At 37.4% G+C, this 21406-nt stretch overlaps 3 protein-coding genes across 4 annotated transcripts; all 3 read right to left on the bottom strand.

The window, feature by feature from the left end:
• Positions 1 to 6466: 6466 nt before the first annotated feature.
• LOC102807183 (uncharacterized) lies at positions 6467 to 6988 on the bottom strand. Its single transcript, XM_006818510.2, has one exon. It carries the CDS (start codon positions 6986 to 6988, stop codon positions 6467 to 6469), a length of 522 nt encoding a protein of 173 aa, XP_006818573.1.
• Positions 6989 to 7440: 452 nt separating this feature from the next.
• LOC146742732 (uncharacterized) lies at positions 7441 to 8715 on the bottom strand. The gene has a single exon (XM_085500677.1). The coding sequence runs from the start codon at positions 8713 to 8715 to the stop codon at positions 7441 to 7443; it is 1275 nt and encodes a 424-aa protein (XP_085356803.1).
• Positions 8716 to 8790: 75 nt separating this feature from the next.
• LOC100372071 (syntaxin-16-like) lies at positions 8791 to 21406 on the bottom strand. Of its 2 annotated transcripts, none has more exons than XM_006816850.3 (9): positions 21116 to 21406; positions 19792 to 19886; positions 18648 to 18700; positions 18430 to 18536; positions 16412 to 16574; positions 15599 to 15708; positions 14926 to 15069; positions 14526 to 14606; positions 8791 to 13774 (listed from the first exon to the last, which is right to left on the bottom strand). In XM_006816850.3, the coding sequence occupies exons 1-9, from the start codon at positions 21257 to 21259 to the stop codon at positions 13673 to 13675; spliced, it is 999 nt and encodes a 332-aa protein (XP_006816913.1). In that variant the 5' UTR covers positions 21260 to 21406; the 3' UTR covers positions 8791 to 13672. The 2 variants fall into 2 exon arrangements, with proteins under 2 accessions (XP_006816913.1, XP_002735079.1); XM_002735033.4 differs by having other exon boundaries at positions 21179 to 21406.

The following is a 21406-nucleotide window of genomic DNA, read 5'->3' as shown; positions in this document are numbered from 1 at the left end:
ACCAAAGACAAAGACTATTAGACCGGTATTAAAGACAAGCTCCCCGATCCTGAATACGGTGTAGCCCCATAAAGGCCCCCCCGCATTTAACGTCACATTGGTGGCAGCGGTGGGATACAACTGGTGCAGAGGAGGTGAACCAGAGAAAGCAGATCAAGGCGACTCCAGTAGCAGATCCAGAAATTGCAAAGCCGATTCCAGTAGAGAGTATCCAGATTGAACCAGTAGCTGATACAGAGCAGGGAGATGATCAGCAAATTTTTGTTGATACATTAAGAGAAATACAGTTTGCACAGGCAGCAGCTGGTGATACTGCAGAGCTTAAAGATCCAGTGGAGACTGAAAAAGAGGGGTTTGTGCAGCCAGAAGGTAAAGCAGAGGAGCTGCCCCCACAGGTGACACCAACCTCTGGCTATGGGACCCAAGAAATGAGTAAAGCTGACCTGTTGACTGGCAGTAGAGTTACAGCGGAAAAGCGGAGTGAATCAGCAGTAGCAGAGAAAACAGATATACCATGGAGGCTGGATACAGCCACACCACGGTATCGATCAGCATTGAGAGGGAGACCAGCTGACAGAGCAGATGACTTATGGCTTGGGTACACCTGGGCACAATCAACTGGCAGATGGCTGACAAACCCCACCTCAGATTTATTTGAGGAGGTAAAAGAGAATCCAGAGCTGGTAGTTAGACCAAAGTTGTACAGAGAAAAAGCACTGAAAGGAGAGGAGGCTTTCCGTCAGAGGGGCATGTATGCTGTGACAAAGCCTAACATAATTCCAGAAAAATTTAATGGGAAAACGCCATGGAGAAATTACAAAGCCTATTTTGAGCAAAGTGCAATTGTAAATAATTGCGATATGGTACGCAAGTCGAGGTATTTAGCAGTGAGTTTGTCCAGTTTGGCGCAGAAAGTGCTGACCCAAGAAACAGATGGTGGAGAAATACCACATCAAGAGTTAGTTGCAAGATTGGACAAGAGATTTTGTCCCGGTGGGCAAGCAGATACCCATGCGGCAGAACTACAGTTTAGGCAGCGCAAGAAAGATGAAAGTTTGCAAGAATTGGGTGAAGCTATATGTGATTTAACAGAGATGACCTACACAGGTATGGACCCTGCTTCCCAAGAAAGGCTGGGCAGGCAGTATTTCAAAAATGCAATCCCTGAGAAAGGAATAAGAGACGGTATATTTAGAGCAAATCCAAACACTTTTGACCAGGAGATACAGGCTGCATTGGAGACTGAGTCACACGTGATGTCAGAGAAACAAAGACTGGCTGAGCAGTACCCCAAATTTAGCAGAGTGCTGAATGCTGATTGTGACTCGGAGGTGATGGAGCTGAATGAAGGAATGAAAGAAATGGGGTAGGACAATTTCAACCAAGCCTAATAGCAGAACAGCCATGCAGTAGGGGACCAGGAAGGATCAGAAAGGTGGCGCCTGATAGGAATTGAGTGTTATAGATGTGGTGGACGGAGGCATATAAAGAGAAACTGTACCACCCCACCAAGCAGATACGCTGGAAACGCATCAAAACTAACCCCAGGGACCAGGGCTGGGTCGGAAATGCAGACAGGCCCAGGCAACCCCAACAAGCAGTAAAAATGGTGCAGAGACGGAGGGGCAGGGTACACAGCAAGGAGAAATGAAACTAGAGGAACCAGATACAGAGACCCCCCCCAAATGGAAAGTAGACCCCTCCCTACCGTACATGACTATACTAGGGCGACAGGCCGGATATTTGTGACAGACAAAGGAGGTGGATTGCAAAGATATTTTTAATAGATACTGGGGCATCAGAAACACTGCTGTAAAGAAAACAATATCAACAGGTGGTGCAGAGACCTGCATTGGAAGTAGAAAAGATGCTAAAAGCCAGTTTTATTGAACCAGATTGTAGTTCCTAGACCTTAGACGATATTATTATGTACGGCAGAGATGTATATGAGTAGTTAGAGCGTTTGGAAAAAAATATTGGACAGATTACTGGTAGCCGGGTTAAGACTCAAGCCAAAGAAATGTGACCTGTGCAGAACCAGTGTAATGTATTCGGGTCATATACATGTAGTGTCAAAAGATGGTGTAGCGGCGGATCCAGACAAAGCGAGAGAACCATAAAGGAGTGGCCAACGCCAAAAAGTGTGAAGAATGTAAGAAGTTTCTTGGGGATGGCGTCCTACTACTGCCGGTATGTACAAGGATTTGCCAAAATAGCAGTACCTTTGCATAGATTACCGGAGAAAAATGAAGTGTTTAATTGGGATACAGAATGTGAGATTGCTTTCCAGGTATTAAAGGAGTGTCTGATGTCTGCCCAGTACTAGTGTATCCACAGGAAACGGGGGAATATGTGCTGGATACAGACGCAAGTGAAACAGGTATTGGTGCTGTCTTATCACAGGTCCAGGATGAAAAGGAAAGGGTGATAAGGTATGGCAGCAGGACGCTGAGTAAAGCGGAAAGGAATTATTGCGTCACAAGGAAAGAATTACTGGTATTGGTGAATTTCGTGAGATACTACAGGCAGTACTTGTACGGTAGGAAATTCACCATCAGGACTGATCATGCAGCTCTAAGGTGGTTGTTGAGTTTTAAGTGTCCAGGAGGAAAACTCGCCAGGTGGATCGAAGTCCTTGGGGAATCCGAGTATAAGGTTATAGGCCAGGGAAAATCCACGGGAAAACTGACGGGTTATAAGGAGACCATGCGGGAAATGTGGTTGGCAGGGGAAACATAGCGCTGTGATTTCCAGGGCCGGAGAGTATAGCAGTTCATTGCAGGATACTCCCACTTGCATGAGGGACACAGAAAAGGTGAATATGGGAAAAGGAATAGTGGACACCAGGATGGTGGAAGCGGAAATGGAGACCCAGGTATGGGCTGTCAGAATTCAACCTAAGGTGAGCGGTGATCAGATAAAGGAAGCCCAGACGGCTGATGCGGAAATAGGTCCAGTAAAGAGGGCGAAGGAATGCGGAATCAGACCAAAATAGGAAGAGATGTCACGGTTGGCGCCCGCCGTGATAGTTAATTGAGGAAGCTGGAAGCAACTCGGAATAAAGAAAGGTGGAAAGTATGCGACGGTTGTGATAAAGACATTAGAAGAGATCGGATGAAAGCGAAAATTATGAACCAGTCAAAGTGCATTTTTGTGGAATCAGATGAGGAAGACATGAAATAGAACTGAACTATAAACTGTGAGTGAATAACCCTGTATGGGAAATTTGCACTGCCGTGAAAAATGTATTTACCTTTATTTGGGTGGCATATATATATTTCCATTTGGATTTAGTGTAACTAGAAATTTAAAAGTAGAAAACCTGCACTTGTGCGTGAAGAATAAACTACTCCATATTTAATTATTTTTGACGTATTCATGAAAACTAGTTTTTATTTTATTTGTGGCCAGAAAGATCTCAAACCACATTCCTACTGCTGGGCTGCAGACCAGCATTGGGAGTTTGGGGAGAGAGGTTAAATTGACAAACAAAATGGCAGTCAAAAGTCAACTTGAGCTGTGACTTGTGTCCTTGATTTTGTGTACTATTTCAATTGAGAGGATAGACTTCAGATACTAATTATCACCCCAAAGTATAACCAATTTCAATTTTCCAAGATAATTTATGTCTGTGAAAAAATGCTATGAAATCAACCCTGGTGTGTTGAACTCAGGGGGGAATAATGTGACATAAATTGTAAGTTAAAAGTACAGAGCCCTGGCTGTGTGAATGAAAAGCGCACATGTTTGGATACTTTGCAACAACCCATTGCACATGTTTATTTTTAAGACTGCTGATACAGTCACTGGATTGTGTTGTCAGCAGAAGTTGAGATACATACATCCTGTCTCTCCCTGTGGCATAATGGTGTGTCTCAGACAGTGACATGGTGATTGTGAAATACCTTGGAATGTGCTGAGCCCAGTGTTGTTGGCAATGAAAATAGATATGACATCATTGACCCGAGTCTCCTACTTTAAATTGGTAGAGCTTGGATTAAGAGTGGTTTATTCCACTACCAAAATTGGCATCCTCTGTACACTGATTTGTCGACTATTTCGAGATAACCAATCATTTCGTTATATACATTTTATTATTTGCATGGCCATAAATTAACTAAGGTATTTAAGTTGAGACATAAGGGAAAATCTTTAGTCAGGAAGGTGACCTGACTTGATCCTGTAACATCTTGTGATGCTGATTCCTGACTCCAGTGAGCTGTACCCTATATAGGGGTACATATGCAGACGTGCTGTGCAGTAATCCCTGCTGATCAACAGGAACCACTGAAGCTCACTGCCTGAACTACTCCCGTTGTACCAGTGCTACCAGTAGCAGCAGATAGCAGTGCAGTTGCCGATACTCCCTGGACACAGAGCACGAGTTTAAATTGTAGTGCAGCTGCTTCGCCAGTGTGCCAGATACGAAGGAACGCAACATTGCACATTGCTGTTCAATGGAGAGTGGAGTGTTCCCTGCAGCATCGATCAAGTCTCTAATTTATTTTATTTTACAGTGTACCCCCACCCCCTGCTGTTATTTGTTCATTAAAGTACAGGAAACCGTATATATTGTGTTGTGTTAATTTGTTATAATCGTTACTGGTATATTTCTTTCTCTGCACAGTCTCAGTTGTGGTGATATACATTCACCAAACGATCCCCACCCCGTGACAGCGGATGAGCTGAGAGGGAGGAAACTTATAAGATAAGCACGCTACCAAAGACAAAGACTATTAGACCGGTATTAAAGACAAGCTCCCCGATCCTGAATACGGTGTAGCCCCATAAAGGCCCCCCCGCATTTAACGTCACAATATATTTCTGTGAACGATTATTTGAATATTTGCTCAAAACTGCCAATTCCACTACTTCTAAAAATACCATACTGGTGTTTTGATATATTTATTGTTGATTTCCTAGGATGAGCTAATAAAGAAATTTTATTTTTGTGACAATATTTTATAATTTGGGAAAATAGTTTTTGTCAATTTCCTGAATGGACAATTAACATTGACAAGACAAATGTTTTTCACAAAGAAAAATTGTATTAAAAATTCAGTTTTACAAAAACAAGAAACCAGAGAATAAATTAGCTTGATATTAATGCCCAATAAAAGACACAGACACAAGAGTTGCCGAAAAATTAAGGAGGGATGAGCTCGCGCCGGCAGGCGTCGTGGCGTTCCTGCCTCATGATGTAAGTCGCCTGTGACTGACATCATCAGGCCTGAAGCGTGGTACCTGGGCGTAGCCTGCCACCAGCAGTGACTGTACGCGCAGGCGTCATAGATGGTTATCTCATGACCGGAGTCTCAGATTTGACTCGCAAGGCCATAAGGAATGACATCGTGGTACCTGGGTCAGCCTGCATGCCCTGTGGTGGCAACCCCCTTACTTTATTCATAAAAGAAACAATTGAGCACAAAGAGTGCCAAATGGTACAGTATGACTTGAAAGGTTACATAATTACACATGTTAATGACCAACAGCAGGGTGGGTGGGTGGTTTGCTGATTTCTGGAATGGACCGATGTGGACTCGTGTAGAATCGAGAGTGAACTGATTAGCTAAGGTTTTTGGTGGCTATTTAAGCCAAATGATAAAATGCCAAAGGTCAGTGTTAATCCCCAAGCGACGCGATGGGTTAAGACTGTGTGTGCTTGAATGAAATGCCAAAGTTCAGCCTAAAGTCTCATTATGCAAAACAATAGGTGTAGGGATTAAATACTGTGTCCAGTGTGCATTAACACTGGTTACAAAATATATGCATATTTGTAACCAAATAATTAATGCCCAATAAAAGACACAGACACAAGAGTTGCCGAAAAATTAAGGAGGGATGAGCTCGCGCCGGCAGGCGTCGTGGCGTTCCTGCCTCATGATGTAAGTCGCCTGTGACTGACATCATCAGGCCTGAAGCGTGGTACCTGGGCGTAGCCTGCCACCAGCAGTGACTGTACGCGCAGGCGTCATAGATGGTTATCTCATGACCAGAGTCTCAGATTTGACTCGCAAGGCCATAAGGAATGACATCGTGGTACCTGGGTCAGCCTGCATGCCCTGTGGTGGCAACCCTCCAAATTTAGAACATGACGATGCAGAATAGGAATGTGGGAAAGCTAGACTATTAGTGACAATAAGTGGAATAACAGGAAATTATGCTAGATTACAGACTTAACGAACTACTAAATTCACGAAACATGATAATTGCGACATAATTCAAAGTTATCGATATGACAATAAGTGGAATAACAGTAAATTGTGCTAAATTACAGACTTAACAAAATACTAAATTCACAAAACGTGATAATTGCCACGTAAATCGAAGTTATAAAACGAAAGATACGAATGCCAAACATTGATTAGAAATAAAACTTAAGCAACCAATAAAACGGCGACAAAAGGTGAGTGCTGGGTGACAATGTCCGGTGTCATGGAAGTGTTCTGTATTGCCATGTGTCCGCTTAGGCACTAACAAGACGTGAAGGTACTGACCGCAGGACTGCCACTGGTGTCGTGATGTAAATTTGATATGAATCGCTTCGCCATCTACCTAAGGTTTTGATGAGCCAATCAGGGAGGTTGGCCTTGGCAGCGGATGTTGCTGCACCACTGCGAAAGCTGTGTGTTGAGTACAGGTGTGCATTTTGGACACCAGCGCGTGTGATTAGTTGACGCGTTATGTCATTGAGGGCTTGACGCGTAAGAAAGAGACCGTTTCGGAATATGAAGGCTGGGTGATGGTCAAACCTCTGTTGTAGCTGCTGATATTCTTTGTATGCTTGTACTGCGCAAACAGATGATCCAGATGGGGCAATGACAATGTCACAACCCCGTCTGTATGGATCTGTCTTTGATGTCTTGATTCGTATGGTAAGGTCGGTGCCTGCGAGGATATCAGAGTTTAGAAGGGTGCGACGGCTGTCGTATGATGTAGTTGTTGGTGCTGTAAATTCACTCACACGTAAGAACCCGAAAAATGCCATAGTGATAGCTGCCTATAGCATTGTTTTATCATGTGCATGTAGATAGGGATGTGATCGGATTTCTGGTTCTAGCAGTTTCATAATATCAAAGGTGATTGGTAGGCGTTCACACGATGTCTCTCCATGAAGACGCTTGATGCCCTGGAGGGTGTAATGCAGCACCATGTTATCATTGATGGTGTCAGGGAAGCCGCTTTCAATGTTCATGCGGAGTATAGCTGCTAGGTATACTTTAATTGAACGATATGCAAGGCCTTGTGAGGCCAAGTATGTGATGAAGAGCACTGTGGATTGCTGAGTTAGCGGCAGCGGGGTTATGCCATGGCTGTGACAGAAATTGGTGTACTGGAACAGCCCAGTATGGTATGTTCTTCTCGTGTTCAGCGCAATGCTATGATCAATATAGTGGTGAGCTTGCCTTACAAGGTTCTGAAGGTTTCCAGTTGTGGTGGTCATATGACGTCCAGCTGGCGTAGATCTGGAAACTTGGTTGGGTATCGATCCGCTTGCGGTGCCAGGCTGCGAAATCTGGAGATCTGTTGACGAGATAGAGAATCAGCAATCTCATTGTTGATACCTTTAATGTGTGTAACCATAACATAGAAATTGTTCTGAGCTGCCGTGAAGAAAATACGTCTGATGAGGTGCATGATGCGAGGGCAAGGTGTCGACCCTTTCTTCCAGATCTGTACAACTGACAAATTATCACAATGAAATAAAATACGCCTCCCATGCAAGAGATCGCCCCAAATTAGGCAGGATAGTAGGATGGGAAGAAGCTCTTTCCAGGCGATTGATAGGGTAGTGTCTGATGAAATGTATGTTGGCCATGTGGCTGAGATCCACTGTCTTTGGAAAAATGCACCAAAACCCAGAGTGGCTGAAGCGTCAGTATAAAGATCTATATCAGCTGCTGATGTCCAGTTTGATGCAAGCAGTGGTGCCGTGCCATTCCAGCTGGGTAAATAATCGCACCACCATTTAACATCTAGTCGAAAGTCCTCTGTGAGTTGTATGGTGTCTTTGAGGTTGGGAACTGATGTACTAATGTTGATCATACGCCTGAGAAATATGCGGCAAGCTGGAATGCACTTGCATGCAAAACTAAGAGTTCCAATCAGGGAGAGTAGTTCACGTTTTGAACACGACTTGCGATAGAGCCAAGTTGGTAATAATGATGATAAGTCACTGAATTTATCACTTGGGAGCCTGATGACCATGTCAACAGTGTCCAACTCGACACCTAGAAACGTTATTGTTGTAGATGGGCCTTCTGTTTTGTCAGTAGCAACCGGGACTCCTAGTTCTTGGCAGGTATACAACATTTTGTCTATATTTTGCTGGCACTGGCTTGTATTTGGAGGCCCAACAGTAAGGTAGTCATCAAGGTAGTGCAAGATGTCTGTAGAGCCAATGCGATGTGCAACTATCCAGTTAATGGCGTCTGCTAGTTGGTTGAATAGGTATGGTGCAGAGCGTAATCCAAATGGTAACACACGATCAAAGAAATAGTGATCTTCCCAGTAGTAGCCCAGAAGGTGCCAGTCTTGTTTCCTCACTGGACATAGACGAAAGGCATGTTTAATGTCCATTTTTGCCAGTAGTGTTTGTGGGCCATAATTGTTAATCATAGCCACTGCATCATCAATACGGGAGTATGATAGGGAATGATCTTCCTTGGAGATGTTAAAGTTGACACTTTCAAACTTTGGCTGTGACAGATCCATAATTATCCTATAACCACCGTTTTTCTTTATGTATTAAAAATTCAGTTTTACAAAAACAAGAAACCAGAGAATAAATTAACTTGATATTATTATAATTTATTATCTTTTTACAGCATGGCAATGACATTTATTCTTACTTGTGCTTAACATGCAACAAATAGTATTCCCCCCAACACGTGTCCAACCACGCATGAACATTATAATTGATTTACAGCTAACTATTAAATCAAACAACAGTCATCCATTGTACAAGCTTGAGCAGTGACATGGACTGTCCTAATTTTAGTCTGACTGATGCGCCAGAGCTTTGCAGAATAGAGGGAGACACCTGGATTGTCAATCCAATTGTTTCCTTTGCATATAAATGACAGATTTCAAATGGAAACAGTTGAGTTTAAAAATGTTATAAGTATATTTACAATAATAGACTTCAGTGTAATACACAAGTCATTTTTATAAATTTCCTCTTCTATACAGCCATTTTGTAGGAAACCAGTATCTGGTTCCGGGTGATTGCAAATCTGTTTCATACTCTACAAGCAACATTGCCTTGTGGAAATCTGGAGGGTTCAGACTTACATCATTTTAATTTAAAGAGCGAGTTCACCTCACAATGAGTAATTAGTCTGAACAAGTGTTCTATTTTTTAGTATAGTACATTGGTTATCCTGTTCTATCTTACAAGTCAATTTCAAATACTGTGGAATACTTTATTTTCGCTGGAATTAATTTTCGCTGAAAGAGCTTTTTGGGTGTTTTGTATGGAATTTATTTTCACTGATTGTTGTTGAGTTTAATATGAAATATAGGAAAAAAAGTGTATTTGCTGGATTTTATTTTCACTGAATCATCCCTTCAGCGAAAATAGCGAAAATAAATTCCAAGCGAAAATAAAGTATTTTACAGTAATGAAAAAAATTGAATACAGTAAATTACACAAACCACTATGAAAAGTTATACTAGCTAATTTTTTGCAAGATTGGTCAGTTTGAACTTTATATTAAGTATGACTTTATACTTTATAATGAATTCCAGACTTCCCATTGGTGACATTGATGCCGCAATCTAATTAAAATAACAAGTACTGTATATACAAGCACTTGTTTTTTTCTGAACTCTCATTTTTATGTTGGATTTTGCGGTAATGAGACATAAACAAATAATTGCGAAAGGTGAAAAAATTCAGAAAAGTTCACAATTTAATCAAATTGTTAATGCTGCTGAATAGAAGTACAAAACAAGTTTACGAAGCACAGTACAGGTATATCAATCACAAGAAGAAATCATAGAAAGACTGAACTCATGTGATCAGCCTACTCATACAAGGCCAATACATCTTACCCTAGTAGACATGTGTACCCAATGAACAGTTAAAGCAGATATGGAATACAAATACCAATCCCTGAACTAATAAAAATGATGGATGAATAAATAAACTATTTACATCTCACAATTGCATAAAATTATTTTTCCAAAAAGTAACAACATGTATTACCACAACTAAGTTTTGAAATCTTGCACTTAAAAATATATAATCTTGCATTTGTATTCAGCTGTGCATTGACCAATACATATGCAGTGGCACAGGCAGGCTATACAACATGACCAATTCCGTAACTATTCATATTAACAGATTAAAACGCTGTGTTGTGTTGGTTATTATCTCAGTAGCTCCATTAATAAGGAAAGAAATTCAATGTTCGAAAGATTAGCCAGAGAATGGCAACTTTGGTACAATTTACATCACAGCCTCTGACCACATTGTTATGCCATGCACTCAGTAGTATTGCAGGTTGTTTTGAAGTTGTTCTTAACATCCCCGGCTTGTGATACAAATATACAATGCTTGCTATGAAATGAACATCTATATAGAACACACTTTATAGTTTAAATCTTTCACAAAGAGTCTGAAGTGGACAAATCCCATTATCATCTTTTACTATAGCATTAACAAATTATTACAGTAATAAATAAATTTCACTGCTCCAGGATACTACCGTAAATACATTCTCATAAAATTGAATGGAGTCAACATTCAAAAAACAATTCAGCACAAGTTTTTTTGACAGGTGCCAATTTGAAACAAAATTATTCTCACTAAAGCTACTTACCCAGCTAACTGTATTTTGACACAATTAACATGTAGTGTTACAATTATGCTGAATGTCGCCCTCTAGAGTACAAGGCACCATCAACGATAAGAAAATACGGCATATACTGTTATGGTAATATTTCAGCACCGATGACATTTATTTCTATAGTCATTACACAAAGGCGACCTGATAGACCTTGAACAATAATGACCACAGAGATTCCAATGAAAGCGAGAGCACAAGAAGACTTGTTTATACCACTCAAATAGGATTCCTTTCTTTGTCTGTTGGCTCCAAAATTTGAGTCAATTTCCAAAGATATTGAGGAATATAAGAAAAAATGCTGAAAAAGGTTAAGGGGTAAAAACAAGTCCTGTGATTCAATGAGATCGCATCAGTCATATACGTCTAAGACCTATAAAACCAATGAAAGTTGAGCTGTACAGTACATGTACCAGTCTTTTTACGACTCCAATTTCATTTCACTCATTGGCAATGTTTGAAGATTCACATTTGCTGAACAAAAAGAACATCAATTAACAATAATATATTTTGATGACTATTTACAATTCATTTCTCACTGTCCATTCTGAAAAGTATGTGGGGAGATTTAGATGTGGACAGCGATGGTTAAAGCATCATGTAGTCCCATATGACATGTACAATGTGTAAAAAATACATTGTTTATATGAATTTGAACGGATGCTACGTGACGGCTGTGGTGCTTTAGAAAGCCGGGCAAGCGTAATTGGATCTGGATGCTAGTACATAGCAATTGGGGAACAAAAAATGCATCGGCAGAGTAACGGGCATTGATTTTCTTATGCATACCATACTCTACTACACACACACAAATACAAACCATCTCATGGAACATGACAACACTGATAATAAAGACAAGCAAGTCTGACATAAGACAATGCAGTATATACGACTGGGAGAATATCAAGAGTGTCTTGTAGTGATAATATCATCGGAGTACAGCAATCACCCTTTGTGAAATTTTCTCCTCCTTAATCACATCACATAAATTTATGATTAGAATAGGAATTGAAATAAGAGAGATGGATCAGGAAGCCAAGGTGATTAATGCATAGTAATACATGTATAGGTGCATATTAAATGTTCAGTATTGTACATCCTAGAATAGTGAATCATATCGTGTATATACACTATATCAAGTGACTGTCGCACTGTCTACATAATTTACATGACTATTTATACAATGGGATCTGGTAATACGCAGGATGGTGGAAGTCTACCAATTTAATCCTTTGGGACACAAAAGACACCCTGGTGTGTGGATGGAATTAAGACGGAAAAGCGATAACATTTCTATTCTAAAAACAAATAAAAATAAAATAAATTTTGATTTAATACAACACAAAAAAAATAACAACAGAAAGAAAAGCAACAAGCATTATTTTCAACATCAAGACAGTTATACAGACAGGTACCCGGTAGGTAGCAAAGTAGACTATAAACATAAAGGGGTTGCAAGCAAATGAGAGAAGTTAAGGTTCCTTACATTATACATGCACTCTTTCACTTTGTTAACATTAAATTAAAGAATACATTCAGTCTTATATGTAGAAGCAACTCAAAAAGCAGATGGGTGGAGGGGAGAGAAACAGATTGCATGCAGTATTGATATTATTTTGTTGACAAAATAACAGTAACATCCAGTTTGATTGCATATGACCACTTAAATATTAAGATTGGTAAGTATGCAACAAAGGACAGAAGAGCATGTCTATTGCATTGCTGTGAGTCTGGAGACATGTGTAATAAGTTATTAACACTGTCTATGTATTGTTATTTACCGCAATGTCTCACCTTGGTGGCAGTGCTATGGGCAGTACTGTGTCAACCACAGTCGATGCTGACAATGCAATAATGCAGCACACTTGTCGCATGGCATGACAAGCGTTCCTATATTCAGTATGTACAAAAAAAATTCACGGCATTCTGTCGATTGTTGTAGTAGTATAAAAATTATCTAATAATAGGGCCTGAAAGTCACAAAAGTGGTCATTTAGTTTCAGCTTACAAGGCAGTTATTAGTTTTGGGTTTGAAATTAGGTGCTAGCAACTACAAAAAGTTCAAGCCAGGCAGAGTGATAATAAACCCTAAACATTTGTATCTGTTGAAAGGAATGACTCAAAGATAAAAACTGAAAAACTTTTACTCAGGACAGATTACACACTGATCAGAGTTCAGTTTGTCAGACATTGCTAGCAGGCAACTTTACCCTGGACACTGTTAAAAGGAGTTTTATCCATTGAACTACTTCACAAAGCACATGTAAATTGATTTATACTCAAAATTATCAACCATGCATGAACCAACCTACAAATATACAATAATAACCTCCCTACTGATTGTTATATAGGATACTCATCCTACGGTGAGTCTAGGCCACATTATCATGCATAGAATTATCTCCAAATCCAATACAGCCCTGTAAAAATTGTATTTTACTGTTATTTTATAATGCACCCTATGGACTATGGCAGCTGGCATCTGTCGGAAATCTATGTACCAGCCATATCATCAGTGCTTAACACACAGTTCAGATGTATCTAGATGATATTGATGTATCTAGACGATATTGATGTATCCAGATAATATTGATGTATTCCGACACTATCAGTGTATATCACACAATAGTGATGTATCCAGATGGTAGCAATTTAACCAAGTAGTGATATATCCAGACGATATACCACTCGTCAATCAACAACACCTCAGTAGACAATACCAGTACGTATATTGTGATATACAACCGTAAATACATCTGTACAAAATGCAGCGAGTAGTCTTCATTTCTTTATATACACTATATATAGCTCATATCTATTTTCTAGGTTTTCATTGCTATAAGTATTACTATAAGAATTATTATTATAACAGCTAAGACCATAATAAATAACATCTTTTTGTTCTTCTTTTGGTATTTTTCAGCCTGTAATACAGAATATATAACTGTGGTTAGGACATGTCTGTTTGTTGCATGTGTGAGAATTATTCTAAAATTATTCTCAATCGTTTTTCTTCAGCCATGAAGAGTCTCCACATAGCTGAATATTCATTGTTTTTTTAAGATTTGTGTAAAAAAATTTAAAAATCTTATTATTCAGGGGTTGCGAATAATTTAAATTGCACACATCAAACCTAATCACCTTGCTTTGGAGAGGAGAAGGTTGAAGGTGATTTCTATTACTGTATGTAAAAATCGCACCACCGGTAATTTGTTTTTGATGGTTGTTCAATTCTTCCCATTCCCTTAGGGAGGGGCAAGTTGAATCTTGCACAAAAAAGATTATGTTTGCTCTGCACACATTTTCATTATCCACATCCTGTTAGTATGCAATTATTTTGGGGGGAATAAATTTGTTCACAGTTTCTGTAATTTTCATTGAATTCAATCTTAAATTTGAATGAAACAGAACACAATGTGACATTACTTCAAGCTTTTGATCAATAAATTTTAAATTATCACAACATTTTATGTAGAAAAGAGCAGACTATAACTGAAAAGAGCAGACTATAACTGAAAAGAGCAGACTATAACTGAAAAGAGCAGACTATAACTATTTTGTGGATGGTGCTTCTACACTTTTCCACTCAAAAGGTTAAAAGTATAAACTTACTCCCACGTTGATTTTGGCAAACAAATGAACAGTATGGATGAGGTCACTATAAAGTGAAGTTACCTTTTGCAACTGCTTCATTCCTTGCTGTACTGTCGTGGTCGTTTTTTCAATGTTATAATCTATCCTATCTAAAATTGTACCCTGAAAATGAAATATGTCGTATAAATGAGAGAAATTAAACATTGTGTGGCTCAGATTTACTAGCAAGGCCAATCTTTTGTATGTAATATCACTGTATTTTTCTGCAGTGATGCATGAGCTAATATCCTCTGGTGTACAAATAAATAAATTTCTTTGAAAAAAAAATACAGCTTTAGAGAATAATTGAGAAATCAATGAAGAAATTGGAAATACTTTACACATTGACAGCCGCACAAATTTTTACTCAATATATATATATATATATATATATAGACGTTGATCTCTATTAGAGCAAATAAGATGCCAAGGACATAATTACCTGTTCTACCACCATAGTGGCTAAATCTCGGAATACCTCGTTGAGATCTGATATAGACTGGACAATATGCTGGATAGCTTTGTCTCGTTCCTCAACAAGAGCAGTGTTCTCTGCAACCATCTGTATATGGCCTTCTGAAAAACCCTGAGGTAAAAAAAGGATAAATGATCATTATGATCATCAATTTTCTCTAAAAGAGTCACTGTCTCCTTGAGACCCATTATTTTACACTTGAAATGCATTCCCATTTCTTGAACTTGAACACTTTCATGGTTGTCAACTTTAAACCTTTGAGCATCATAATTTTTCCCACCAACATTTTGGTGCGACATTTCGCCCGTTATATGTATTTAAATTGACATAGCTTCTTATTTCATTGCTACAAGTATTGATTTTGGGAAAATTATAAAAAAATTATGTGGGTTTAACTTTTGTGATGGTAAAAAAAAAAGATAACTTTGGAGCTTAAAAAGTTAATAGTCACTCCCACAGAATAGTTGCATTCAAAACTTGCTGTGTTCCTAAATAATGATGATTGAAATTCAAAATTGTTCATGAAAATTTACGAGTGACAGTCAAACAATTATGGAAAACACACAAACCATAGGAATGCAGTATTTAGGTTTTCACAATAAGAATTATAAATGAAATTAACATGGCATATCATACGTACTTTATCATAAAGTTCATCATCTATTAGATTTTCTTCTGCCATTAACGAACTGCCCGGAGACATACCAGTATCAAAGAACTGTTTCGCCCTTTCTTCTCGACTTTTCATCCCTACAACAGAGTAATATAACGATTGATACACAAGCATTCCGTAAAATGTTGTCTTTGCATTAATTTGAAACGTATTTGTACATTCAAATTTACGTCACCAACACTGAACGGTTCCAGAATATTTATGTCATACTCAAAAACTGTCCTTACATCAGATAATTTAGATACAATCCAAGAAATAAATGAGAGTAGTCACACATGTACAAATTTGGTTAATAATTTGTCACTGGAATTTCGGGCCGTTTAATATGTATCACTAAATTATTCCAGATTCCAAATTGATAAAAATGCTTTAGAGGAAATTTAGAAGGAATTTTAAAATTAAAATAGCCACCATTCAGCCATCTTGAATCTGATGGTCAAACAAATATACCTGCATATGTGCAACAAGATGTATGATGTATATATAAAGTTTGAACATAATTAGTCAAGGCATGTCAGAGATACAGGTCTGGATGGACTGACTGATGCATACATGGAGGTGAATCCATAAGTCCCTGTTTTCGTAGTGCATCTGAATGGATATTATTATTATAATGTAGGTATGCCCAAACAATATCCTGATCCACAGTCAGTTCCTAATATCCTTAGTTCTTGAGATAACCAAGATAAGACAACTTAAGTAAAAACGTTCAACTTCTTATGTAATCCTTATGTTGCCAAGAAGTGATACAAGTTCAAATATATCACATATACCACTTACTTTTTAAGTATGCAGACTGGCCTCGCCTAAAATTTATTGATAAATCTTGTAAACTAGCTGCTAATGAAGACATAATATTTTTAGTAACTTTCCGTTCTTGTGGGGTAGCCATTCGACTTTTCAGTCCTATTTGCTGTATGTTCCGCTGGCATCTATGGAACATCTGAAGAATAGAGAAATAAGAATAGCATCAATACACAAGATATGGGTATAAACTACAATGTACAACTCAATATGTACGGCTCAATGGTGAACATGTGTTTTGGAGAGTAGGATAAATTTAATGAAGGAAGGAGTTCATTTTCTGTTCAACACATTGAATGACCATAGTGCCAAATACGCTACTATTAACATATGATGAGAAACTTGTGACACCTTTAATGTGTTACTTTGGTAATTAGGTAATTTTGGCTGTTAACAATCTGTCATGAAAATTCTAAACACGGTAACTGTAAACTGCCATACACTTGATGATGATGGTATGTGGTTGTACATATCTGATATTAAAATTGCATTTGAAAATGCCAATTCAGATCTAAGATTTTAAGGATTGCAGCCAACATATGTTTAATATGTTAAATTTTGCTGAATTATTCATTGTGACTGTCTATTCTTAAGTCAGAACAAAAATTGGCGTACCCAAATTAGTTTTTGAATTACAAGCCTTAAGCTGTATGTATTTTGACCAATTTTCATTTCAAAATGGCCGCCGAAGCAGGGCTTACCACTGTTTCCATGGAAACAAGTTTGAGCACCTCTACATTTCATTTATTCACAATTACAAATTTTTCAATTTCTAGCCGTGAATAAAAGAACTATACTAGAACACAAAGGAACAGATCCTATAATTTGATTCTATGATGACATCGCTAGAGGCTACCATATAAAAATCAATACTCTAAGTAATTACATTTGTATAAGGTTTCTCAATAGAGTGAAGTAGATAATAAAAATACTTGTTTGCTACACTCACAATTTCCATCAGAAAACACAGCACGGATATAGAATACTGGTGACGAGTGTCCATAGAACAGTATTATATTCACTAATTTGTGCAACAAAGTAGCAATAAAAGGAGAATAATTGCTAATTTAAAATACTTTAAAGGTCATGGCAGGATAAAATAAAGGGATATTGAGACATATAATAATATAGTCTGGGGAATCTAATGTATGTACGACAAGCAGAATAATCACTGAAGCGTATCGTGTCATATAATGTTATAATACCTCAATCAGACATGAGAGCCACCAAGTGAATATTATTATGCGGCTGAGGAGTTTCATAAATTTAATTTGAGGACTAATGTTAGAAGATAGAGCGGCATCTTAAATCTCGAACCTTGTATAGTAATAATCAGAATTCACAATTTTTGAGTAAACAGTAACATTTCCTTCAGTAATAATAAGTTTATTATGGTAGGTTACCTACTTTAAACGGTCACATATGTTCTACATTACACTTACAGTATGATTATGATTAGAGTCATCATTGTCTTGTACATGTATTGTGTATCCAAATATTTCCACTTGAATACTGTAAGGAGGTTAATTATTCACTGGGTTTTAATTAATTTTGCTTATTTCACTGACTGGGAAATGCGCTAAAATCAAAACCCAGTGAATATGTATAATTTAGCATAGAACACATTATCTAAATGATAAAACCGTGAATTTGTAACCCACTGAATATGCCTGAAATGGTAAATCAGCGAAATTTAAACCCAGTGAAAATTAATCATTTTACACTAAGTCAGGTGGTGATACACACTGGCAAAAATACAGATTGCTTTAATATGTTGGGCAACTGATATAAATGCAAAAAGCCTTATGTATGACCTACATCCAGCACTTCCAGGAGGTATTTTTTTTCTATAACATCATTAACTTGCAATATTTTAAGACCGAAAAAAAGTGTATTTGAACTTCTACTGTTATGTTCATATTAATATGCTCAGTGTGACTACTGGAGTTGTATAATAAGTAGGGAGTTGAGAGTAAAAAAGTTATATTTATCACCTGTGTGGTCTCTTGAGTTGTAATTTCGATTGCATGTTCTTCGTCTACATTGTCATCTAAAGTGGGTCTATTCAAGTATTTATCATGTAAACTAGAAAGTTCTTTCACTGCAATGAAGACATAAACACCAATTATTAAAAGCGTACATTTATCACATTTTTTCAATGTATATATAAACTTAGATGGAGATTATTAATAAGAATAGTATCATCACATACTTTTTTGTTTTATCCTTGTAATATCATATTGAATTTCTTCCAAGAGATCAACCCTGTCAAGGAAAATCAGAAACAATTTTGGGTTAAAACAGTTCAATATGCATTTATATGTATTCAGTTCGGAAAGCACCAGTGTCTTTATTTACAGTGACTATACCTGTGCTATGCAGCCAAGGCAAACAAAAAGCATGTCTGGTAGCTACAATTGTCTTATTTTGCCAAAATTGTTGTTATATTTTTAGTAATTTGGGTTAAAAATTACATTATATTCCTTGTATACAATAAATCAACTTTCTGTTCGGCTTTGATCAGAAGAGCACCCATATCATATATAAACAATTTTGTTGCTTTCAATTTGGTGTAATCATGATATGTTGAGCTGCTTTTATAACTTTCCACTAAACTAGTACATGTATATATAAAGCCAGCACTGTAATTTCCAACTGACTATTCCTAGAACGTGTTGAATGCTTGATAGTCAAAGTTTGCCCCAGAGCAGTGGCAAGAGTTATTGAATAAATTCTGAGGAGATGAACCTTTGGCTGTACCACGGTTACTAAAAAACAGTTAGTAACTGTGGCTGTACAAACACAAAATCAAGTGCATCATAGACAAATCTTAATGAAAAATCATCAAATACACATTAAATTTTGATTTTTGTGCATTAGTCATCTTTAAATTGTTGATCAGAAAAATGCTGTATTTGATAAATAATGACACTCTAAGATGCTGAAAAATTCATCACAAAATAATCTTGGGAAACGCTTGATAATATGCAGCTATTGCAAAAGGCTTCTCATTTGGACTTCTTGCAAACACAGTAACCGTAAATATTATTACATCATATATATAAACGGCTTTCAATAAAAAATAGCAAATCATATTTATATGTTTATATTTCTGAAATTGCATTTTTGTTCCACAATACAAAATTATTTTATACTAGTAATAGCTTATATTTGTTTGATAATAGTAATTATAATAGTAGTATTCCTTGAAATATTTTCAAATTTATTTTATTACAGCTTGACCAACAATCTGAAAATACAAAATACAAACAATTACATCGGGGTTTTATACTAGCGGAAGACAATATGCTAAAGCTAATCTTTGTATGACTTTTTCATCTCATTCTAATACATACCAGTCTGGCGGCAATCCTAATCCTTTTGTAACCCCTATACCCGCTTCTGGATCTGTTGTAACACTTGACACTAACGCCATGCGATCATCAGCAACCTGCATTAAAATGAGTTAGAGACGAAAAGAGAATTTAAACTGAAAAAGTACATAGAGTAAATATTAAAGTTGTATAAATTACACAACAAATATTGCTAGAATAAAAGTTATTTAGTTGAAGTTCAATAATAGAATTGAGTTAAATATGCATAATTGAAAGTTAAATGTCAAAAACAAAAGGTAAATGTTAGTCAAGACATAGGACAGCATGCTGAAAATGCAGGGAAGTCCTTAGAAATGTGTTAATTTAGCAGTGTTTTGAATACAGCTCGGTTGATTTGGCTGTTGACTGTATTCTAAGAACAACTCTGACCGAGTGTGAGACAGGAGAAGAAATTCATACCTTATCCACACCATTACCAGAGGCAAGCAGAAAGATGGGAGTAAAAGCAGTTAAAAAGTCAGGAAATCAGGTTAAAAATATCATGTTATTTTCAAAGCCATGCCATCAACCAATATGTGTGTTGATCTTTCATTTGATAATTTTTTTCAATTGATTCTACAGTGTATATCTCTATTAAATATATTAAGTCTATGCTATGTTCATAACATTTTAATCCTGATGAATTCCTTTTTTGTACACCATCAAAACCAATCATGCAACTCTGTGTTCACGTAACAAGAACATCAGATTGTGAAACTTTCATATAAATATGATGCTACCAGCTCTGATCCACATACAAAAGTTCATTACCTATGAGTCATCATGCATTCAATGAATATTAAATTAGTGTGACATTTTTCTGTAGTGTTAATTAATTACCAGAGAACAGGTTACAAAAGTGGTTCCTAAATATGTATTTTATTTTTTGTTATTCCATTAAAATGAGAACATGCGAATAAGATTACATGTTGATACTTCTTTTAGTGATGATATTAACTATGCATCAAAATTATTCCACAAATATTGATGGATCGCAATATGCAAATTCTGGTCTCCTAGCTACCATTTACTGAATTCACGATCATCGCTTACATCTGCGAATTATTAACATCAAAAAGTCAATGCGATAGATAGATTCAGATCAGAGAAAATAAATCATGCAACCACCGGCCAAGCTCTCGCATCCAGAGACAATCTTGGATGATGGCATGCCCAGAACGATGAGTAAAAGTAGAATGGACCATGCTTATTAATAATGAATAAAATTATTCAATGAAACGTCCAAATGATGAGCACGGATACACTTAAGTTAACAGAACGGAGTCTGAAAACCGCTTTTACTCACCGCAGCCGCAGCTGAAGCTGAAGCAGAGACTGAGATGGTAGTAGGCCTATAGACTGTACTCACTTGCTCTGAGAAAATATGCCGATTTTGCATGGCATTGTTCCTCATAAGGATGAAAACTTCTGTCAAGCTCCGAGTCGCCATTCTGCTTTGCTTCTGGATCAACGCATTCACAATAATTATTGACAGAAATTTAGAAATATATAATATATTTTTTTGATATTGATGCCAATCTACACTTCCTATACCGCCATCTTTGATGTGAACGTCACCTCCCACAATCCTAAGCGA

Source organism: Saccoglossus kowalevskii, chromosome 6 (assembly GCF_978046115.1).
Source record: "Saccoglossus kowalevskii chromosome 6, keSacKowa6.1, whole genome shotgun sequence".
NCBI classification, from domain to species: Eukaryota; Metazoa; Hemichordata; class Enteropneusta; family Harrimaniidae; genus Saccoglossus; species Saccoglossus kowalevskii.
The sequence above is the reverse complement of the archived record's forward strand: the minus strand, read 5'-3'. Positions and strand labels throughout refer to the sequence as shown.